Genomic DNA, 9,140 nt, shown 5'->3' on the forward strand with positions numbered 1-9,140 from the left:
CTCTTTCTTTTCAAATTCTTTTTTTGCACGTGTCTGGTTTTCGCTATAACTCAGCCAATTTTAACCGATTTTTATGAAATTTTGTACACATGTAGGCACTGTTAGTACTATCAGTCTACAACATTTCATGAGAACCGGTTAAAAAATGACAGAGTTATAGCAAAAACCAGACCCGTGCAAAAAAGAATCGGATGTTGTTGCAAATTAGGTCCTCTATTAGGGAAAAATGGGGATATTTGTATCTTGTATTTGGGACTTCATTGATAACCTGAACACCATGTAATTTGGAAAAACGAAATGATTGACATACCAGTTGTTCTAAAAGCTGAACTTGGATGTGGGTTACGTTTATGTGTATTCATTTAGCCTTCGTCAAGAATATCCAAAGGTGTTTTATATTCTGGGATGTTCGAACTCTCCTATAGTGGAGTCCTTCAAATCTACTAGAATAATTTTATGTATTTTCGCCACAAATAATAGCATTGCATTATCTACTGGGATCCGTGAAGCTCTTGAAATCTCAAATGTCATTTGAATACACTATGGGAATTTCGGGTCAGCCAAACTATCTATGAGTTTAGAACTTCAGGTCTACACTCGTAACATCAGCTATATCTGACATTCTGAGTAACGTTTCATAATCAATCGCGGTGACTGGATCCACCTGAAGTCTACTATATATTATTATGAACCTTTGGGATATTGAGGGTCGTCCAAACTATCCTGAAGTTTGGTAGTGTAACATCTCCCAAACCATGGGAGATCGAAGAGGTGGGGAATCATCACGGAGGATACGGGCAACAACAGAACACATCTGGTTAGGCCGATAGTCACGAAACAACTCAACAATATGTTATTTATACAGATCGTTCGCTGGCTTACTCTATACATATCCATATGCAGTAGGTACTCAGTAGTGTCTCATTCGGAGCACGTCCACCTGATACTACAACTCCTTCACCCATTAGAATTCGAATGCACCGTATTACATTTTTATTTCTGAAGCCTACTATTTGTAGGTAGTATTATATGAATTATAAAATACAACATGCAGATTATTCTCCTAAGTTTTTATACAATTATACAATACATTGGAAAATATACTCATACTAAGAATAAATCGCAGAATTCTGTGAAAGATTTCACCGAACATCAACTGTAAAATATGCTTTTACAGATCTTTCTGTGACATTCAATGTTTTCCAATCCAACTGTCAAACTTTCACAGAAGCTTTGGTGAAAGCAAATAAATTACCGAATTCTGTGAAATTTTTACGTAACGGTTCGGTGAACATCAAAATGTTTACCGCGCGCTGCCATTTTTACCGAATTTCTGTAAAAGCAGTAGTCGGCCAACGCCAAGCGCGGGGTGTCATCATTAAAAAAAGAACATCGACTCGTGGAGGTTCGACTGTAGTTTAAATCGGAAAATAACTCAAAAATATAACAAGTTTTCTACCATTACCAGCAGCAGAATGAGAGGTAGGTTAGTATTTTCCGTAAATCTAATTTTTTTTTTTTTTTTTTTTTTTTTTTTTTTTTTTTTTTTTTTTTTGAGTGACCAGGTGGAGCTGCAGGACAGCTGATAGCAAAGCCTGGACCCTTTCCCAACTTTCCCCCTACTAGGACCAATACTCACGATGGACTAGACGATGTCATCAACTTGAGCAAAGTGTGTAGTAATTAGCATTGGGTCGTAGTAGTTTTTAAAAATATTGTTTTTAACTTTTCCCATCGCACTAGTGTTTTGATCGAATGGAAGCTCCAAAGATGATTTGATAATTGAACAATATTTCAATAATCGAAAATCTCCGAGGTCACTGGACAACATTCAGAGAAAAAAAGGGTGTCTACGTCTATGTTAACGCCTTCAGAGTACTATTCTTAAGGAATATACAAAGAGCAAAAAAAAAAAAAAATGTGTCGTATCTAATTTTTAAACATTTGATATTTCTGAAAATTATTCGAAGACAGCTACCAGAGCTAGCGTTTTTAGCCGATATGGGCAACTAGTTTTTCTGACAGCTTCCCCAAACAATATTCAGATAATATCCTCAATTATTTTATAATACATTCTGAAAATTATTTCAAGCTGATTACCAATAGTGTCAATAACCGATGTTAGTCATTGACAGCACCAGCATCATCCCCAAATAACTTTCATATTAGTGTTAGATAACACTTTTTGAGCTTCCATTCGATATTGTAAAGAAATTTGTCAAACCCTATTTGTCAAAATATAGTCAATAATGTATCAAATTGTGTTCCTAATTTCGCTAGTCGTCTTCTGCATATCTGTGATCATCTCAGTCCAAAGTAATATTATATTCATTGTAACCCTTTACATTGTCAACCATCCTACGTCCTAAAGAAACATGTAACTAAGTTCCTATTTTTTGGTCAGTGTTATAATACCGTCTAAGATATAGAAAACAAAAAGTTCAGTCAGCTGATTTTTGTGTCAAAAATAAAAATGATAAAGATTATTTGTCAACTTTTATATATTCATCTCTACGAAACCTATAAAAATAAGAAATACAAATATAAACTCATTTCTAAAATCAACAGTTTTATCTTTACCTAATCGGTCCCTAATTATCTAAAGGTGATGAGTCGAATTCCCTCCTTTTGGACGCCATCTTTCTTCCCCAACTGCGCGAAACTAACGAACGCGTGCGATATCTTTGAAAATCACTAACAGAATGGCAAGCTCAGTCGAGCGTTCTGGTCTCAAAGCCTGTACTCACAGCCCCTCTCTTTCGTTCTTTCTTCTTTCAGTCTACTCTACCTTTCTCTCTTGTTACTTCTTCCACCCATACACACACACACACACACACACATCACCCGAGCTATTTCATACTTACTTTTCCATCATCGTTCTCGTTGGCGGGAGCATAAACCTCGCCTAGCTGGAAAGGTTCATCTCACTCAACACACATACCAGTTTGATTGCATTTCCCATTCATCTTTGCATGGCAGCCAACTGATGGCAGAAGTCGATGATTTCCAAATGATTTATCTGCGATGTTTATACACTCTTATTTGTTTTTAATTACACTGGTTGTACCAACCCTAATCTCTACATTACTCCTTATCTCTACTCTCTTATAACATACATATGCAGTTGCAATAACGTATCATGCAGTATCTTAACAAACATTTCTTTAAAAAACAAAAAAACGTTATTATTATTATTATCTTATGTTTTTTTTTTATTGTTTTTTTTTTTTTTTTTTTGTGACACGTAAAAGTTTAATGAAGTTCCTAAAATATGCTACCCCCGCTAGAGTGATCTGTATGGCAAGTAGTGTGCAAAGGATGGCAACATCCAACAATCAAGCTGCCTTAAATCTCGCTGATTCATCGCAATGTAAAATACTTATACTCCCACTCCGCCATCACAATTCAATATAATCGTGTTCTTAAGCGTATCCCGCATGTTGTACATTGACGACATTTTTTTAATAACTATTTCAAAACAAATTTGAAGTTTTAGGCTTTTCCTTTCAGGTAAGCTCGAGGGTAAGCTGTCAATTAATAATTTTTCGATACGAAGTTGCCACTGTGAAGTAAATTTGAAGCCATTTTTTTATTGCGCATCGTTAAGCTAATTAGGGGGCTGTTTACACTGCACAATAACCCAAATTGAATTGCGTCCAAGTGATTTCCAACTACAGTCAAACCTCCATACTGAAAAATAATTTATAAGTTACTGTGATGGTCCCTTGAAACCGCTTTCCCTACTCGATATTTCCATTAGTCGATGGTCCCTTCAATATCGACTCACGTAAGTTTGACTGTAAATTGATTACCTTTCCTTATCGAAAAAATACTCTGATTATTCATTGATTACTATGATTACTTATTTGTTACCCCGGTTGCTACCCAAAATTTAAACCTCTCCGACGTGGCCACCATGCGCCGCCTCTAACGCCTTATTCCGAAGAGCCAGCGGCAGAACTATTTTATCTGCTTTGAAGACGAGGAAACCCAAGCTGTGAAGGTCCTTCTTTTGCGGCTCGAAAGGACGCAAATTGCGTGGCCACTCGTCCAGTTGAAGCGCCAAACATAGTTGCTGCATTTCCTCATCTTGTTCAGATTCCTTCTCTATTTCCGACAACGTAATATCCATACCTCCATCCAATGCGAACAACATGTGGTTTCCATTGTCGTCCTCAAAGGGTTTTGCCGCTTGAGCGCAAGATATCAGTCTAGAAAAAACGTCCGCCACATTGTCCTCGCTGGAAACTCTTTCGATAGTGAAATCGTAGGGCTGTAGCCGCAGCGCCCACGCTTCAGCTCTCGATATAGCCCGTTTTCCAATTCGATAGTTGTTGTTGAAAATAAACTCATTTGCAGCTGCATCCGTTCTCACAACAAATGGCCTTCCCGTTAGATAGAACGAAAACCGTTCGACGCCCCAAACTACCGCCAGGGCTTCTCTATGGGTCTGGGGATATTTTTGCTCTGTTGCTGTTAAAGCTTTAGAGGCGCACGCAATTATCCTGGGAACATCTGCCTCCGAGAACTGGACCAGGATCGCACCTAGCCCCGCTGCTGACGCATCCACGAACAATTCTGTTCGATCGGTGTTACAGAAATATCCCAACGTCTTGATCCTTTCCAAAGTATTCTGCTTCAAATTCACGAACTCAGTTTCCTCTTCATCCGTCCAGTAAAACTTTTCCGCGCTAGCTAAGGCCCGGAGACATTTCGTTGCCGAAGCTCGATGTACGAGAAATTTATCAACAAAAGTGATCAGCCCGAGGAAACTTTTAAGCTCCGCACAATTTTCTGGTCTCCTGAAATTCCTTATAGCGTTCAATTTTTCCTCTTCGATTTGCCAACCATGAGCCGTCAGAACAAAACCCAAGAACTCTACTTGCTGACTTCCGAACACGCACTTTGTATGGTTTATTCTGACGTCATGTTCCTTTAGCCGCTCGAGAACCACCGCCAAATTTTGGTCGTGCTCCTCTTTTGTTCGTCCAAATACCAATACATCGTCCTGGTAGTTTTTGACCCCCTTGCATCCTCCCAGAATCTTCCGCTGCATTACCTCTTGGAAGATGTCTGGGGCATTACACAAGCCAAAAGGCAAGCGAACGCAGCGGTACATACCGAACTCCGTCAGAAAATTGGTGAGATGCCGACTATTTTCATGGAGTTCGATATGAAAGAACGCATTACTCAAATCGATGGTCGAAAACCAGGTGGCCCCTTCCAGTTCCGCTAGAATTTGTTCTAGGGTGGGCATTGCGAAAGGGGTTCGTAGAATATATTGGTTTGGTCCGCGGAGATCAATCACTAGTCGGAAATCTTCTTTACCCTTAGGGATGACCAACATCGAGGAGCAGAATGATACATCCATGTCGTCTTCAACGCATTCAATAATGTCGGACGCTACCAGTTGCTGCAACCTTTGTTCTACCAACGGTTTCACCGCCAACGGGATATTGAAGAAAATATTTCTGCAAGGTGGTTTTGTCGTATCATACCTGATTTCAACCGGTGGAATGTTGAACTTGGGGAACACGTCGGACAACGACACCGCCGCTATTGCCGTCTGCTGAAGAGCTGTCGGATGTGCCGCATCAGACGCAATCACTGGTACTTGCAGGCCCAACAGAAGCACGCAGTATCTCGTAGCAGTAGGACGGCCCAGAAGTGATTGCGAATCTCTTACGATATAAAATTTCTCCAGAAACACGGGACGATCCTGCGATATGAACAAAAATGCCTCGAAAGTTCCAAGAACTGGTATCTCGCCTTCCGATGCATATGACTTCAGTGCCCGATCTGTTCCCTGTTGAATGTTATGCAAACCCTCTCTATAGACTCCATCTTCGCATAGTTGGCTGAAACAGTATTCTGACAACGTGTTTACTTGCGCGCCGGAGTCTATGAGGAATTCACATTTCATCCCCGCTACCGATGCCGAAATCATTCCACTATCTTTACCCATCGATACGAGCGCTATATCATATGCCCCCTGCACATGCGTTTTCGATACCTGTAGTCATAAATCAAGTTATGTATAAATCCAATCACAATACTATACTTAAAGGCGGTCAACATCCTGAAATAAGGGATGATTAATTTTGTTTTAACTATTTATTTATTTGTATCATTTTTGTTTTTGAATTCAATTTTTCTCTGTATAGAAGATGACGAATAAAATAACTTTCCTTATTTCAGGTATCAACGCTTCGGTCAGATCAAACAACTTCACTTACTTTGTCTTCAGCTGCCTTATCACTCTGATTATGCTCCACTTTGGAAATCGCAGCGACGTCCGATGCCCTCATGTCGGATGATCTTTCGTTTTCCAACCGACTACTATCTCCTCGCATCAACGATCGGCAAGCCCGCTGGAGATGGCCTTTGCCACCGCAATTCAAACAGATTTTATCCACTGCGCTGCAGTTGAACGATTTGTGATACAAGCTGTGGCATCTAAAGCAGCGTTCTGGAATCGCGCCTGTTGTTCCACGCCATGAGCCAGATCCTCTACCATGGCCGGAAGAGCTACCTTCATACCGATATCTTTGTCCTGCGTACCTCCCACGACTGGAAGCTCCGAATTTTCCTGAGCGTCCCCTCTGGTCAGCTAACTGCCCCACGGGGGTCGTTGCCACACGAGCTACCATGACTGAGTCCGGCTTGCCATGCTTCAGATTGAAGAAGTCCTCGTTCAAGCGAATCGTTTCCAATTCACGGACCTTGTCAACCAGATCCGTAAATGTTCCATTACGGCTCAGCAATTTCAATGCCGTAGTGCGCACATCTCGGTTTTTCGCGTGCTCGGCCACCGCTCTGGCGATCTCCTCAAATTCCTTGTCATCGCCGAATTCGCACATCCGAGCAATCGCCCCAACGCGCATCAGGAAAGCCACATCCGATTCTTCCGTCTTCTGCGAAATGAGTGCCAGCTTTCGCCTCTGGAGCATTACATCTGCTCCCGAAGAGAAGTACGTGTTCAGACGATACATTGCGTTCGAGAACGGGAAGTTGAGCTCATTCGGGGCGTTCTCGACCGACTTCGTATTCTTGAAGACGTCCAGCAATTTTTGACCGGCCTTAACTTTGAAGACGATAAACTGCGTTGCTTCGTCCGACACACCAGCCAGTTTCATGGAGTCAGTCAACAGATCCTTCCATACTTCAAAATCGTGTCTTCCGATTTCTTCGAGTTCGCACGACGGCTTGCATTCCGGAACCGAGATAGAGGACACCGAGATTTGGTTTACGGATGACATGAATCGTGTCATTTCCGCATTAGATTCTCCTGCCTGTGGACCGTGACGGTGAGTACTAGACGGACCCAAGCCTCCAATGAACTCCTCGCTTCGAACCTCGCTCGTTTCACTACGTGGCGTATTAAGACTGACTTGCAGCGAAGCAATCGTTTCGCGCGCCTTATTCAACTCCTCCTTCAACTGAACATTAAGCACCTTTGACTCCGACAGCTCTTTCATTACTGCTTCCCATTTTGAGGCCTTTTTCATCGATTTACTGTAAGTATAAATGCAACAAACGAAATAGTCATTTTTCCATACTAATCAGATAAGCTTTCATTTATCATTTTCAATTCAATTGCATATCCTTCTCTCATGCATTATGCAATCACATTCGTGCCCACGTAAACAAACGAAACCATTTCTTATAACTCTCGTAACTGTTATTTTGCCATTATCTTCTTTCAACTTCGTTTTGTTTTTTTTTTCGATTTCTTTCACCTTGTTACTGAAATATACTTTTTTTTCGCTTTCTGTACTGCCGCTTTTTTTTTGCTTCTACTTCTCGTATATTTTTTTCCCACTAAACCTGGTTTTCCTTTCTTTCTTTGCATTCATTAATTTCACTTCTCTTCAATTTCACTTTTTTTTTTTAACTTTGCATCCGATTTCGATTGTTTTACCATAATGTTTCCTTCTTTTTTTTTTTTTTGCCATTTTTTCTTTTGACAACCAGCCAGTATTTTTTTCCACCATTTTTTTTGCCTTTTTCCTCACACCGTTTTTTTTCTCTCATTTTTTTCACCATTTTTTCCTTTACTTCTCATACCGTTTTTTTCCAACCAGGTCCTTTCTTTGGCTTCGTCACTTTCAACTCTCTTTATTTTTTTTTCCCAACTGATTTCGTTCGTTTCTCTTCCAAATCGACTTTTCCATTTTTCAACATCTCTCATCCCACTCGTGTTACTCCGAAGCACATTTTACATCTATCCTCCGCCATGTTTCTTTTCCGGCAATTTTCACCCCGCTTTCTAACACACACGAAACTCATCAGATTCGTTTCAAGAAAATCTATTCCGGTTTCTACCGACGGCTACAACAATAATAATTGTAGCTTTCCCTAATAATACTTACCGAGCGGGAGTCTCGGCTGCACCATTGTCGAATTCCCTCCTTTTGGACGCCATCTTTCTTCCCCAACTGCGCGAAACTAACGAACGCGTGCGATATCTTTGAAAATCACTAACAGAATGGCAAGCTCAGTCGAGCGTTCTGGTCTCAAAGCCTGTACTCACAGCCCCTCTCTTTCGTTCTTTCTTCTTTCAGTCTACTCTACCTTTCTCTCTTGTTACTTCTTCCACCCATACACACACACACACACACACACATCACCCGAGCTATTTCATACTTACTTTTCCATCATCGTTCTCGTTGGCGGGAGCATAAACCTCGCCTAGCTGGAAAGGTTCATCTCACTCAACACACATACCAGTTTGATTGCATTTCCCATTCATCTTTGCATGGCAGCCAACTGATGGCAGAAGTCGATGATTTCCAAATGATTTATCTGCGATGTTTATACACTCTTATTTGTTTTTAATTACACTGGTTGTACCAACCCTAATCTCTACAATGAGTTTAATCGTTAACATAACCTAATTTGTAAGTCTGTAAGTCAACTTATACTAGCGTCCACTGTCCTGTGTACTTTCGAATTCAAGTGATGAATGATGAGTGTAACGCAGAGACCTCCCCTACCCACTCTTGCGTTACGTTAAATTTAACATTTACTGTAAAATTTGAGATAATTCAAAGAATGCAAAGATTAGGTCGATACAAGCTGAATTATAACTTGTCTTTGACTTGTGATAAATGCACTACGGATACTCCTTTGGTTCCCAT

General features: G+C 40.6%; 1 protein-coding gene across 1 annotated transcript; it reads right to left on the minus strand.

The window, feature by feature from the left end:
- Nucleotides 1-3,892: 3,892 nt before the first annotated feature.
- On the minus strand, nucleotides 3,893-8,880 carry LOC134290423 (uncharacterized). Its single transcript, XM_062857563.1, has 3 exons — nucleotides 8,373-8,880; nucleotides 6,237-7,515; nucleotides 3,893-6,013 (listed from the first exon to the last, which is right to left on the minus strand). The coding sequence occupies exons 1-3, from the start codon at nucleotides 8,423-8,425 to the stop codon at nucleotides 3,893-3,895; spliced, it is 3,453 nt and encodes a 1,150-aa protein (XP_062713547.1). The 5' UTR covers nucleotides 8,426-8,880.
- Nucleotides 8,881-9,140: the final 260 nt, after the last annotated feature.

This window comes from Aedes albopictus, chromosome 3, assembly GCF_035046485.1.
Source record: "Aedes albopictus strain Foshan chromosome 3, AalbF5, whole genome shotgun sequence".
NCBI lineage: Eukaryota > Metazoa > Arthropoda > Insecta > Diptera > Culicidae > Aedes > Aedes albopictus.

What these genes read in the sequence shown, in the direction of transcription:
- LOC134290423 (XM_062857563.1), bottom strand. Translation starts at nt 8,425, where the DNA reads ATGGCGTCCAAAAGGAGGGAATTCGACAATGGTGCAGCCGAGACTCCC. An exon ending in GCAGCCGAGACTCCCGCTCG is followed by an intron (nt 7,516 to 8,372) that starts GTAAGTATTATT and finishes TTATACTTACAG; the next exon opens with TAAATCGATGAAAAAGGCCT. An exon ending in ATAAGGCAGCTGAAGACAAA is followed by an intron (nt 6,014 to 6,236) that starts GTAAGTGAAGTT and finishes TTATGACTACAG; the next exon opens with GTATCGAAAACGCATGTGCA.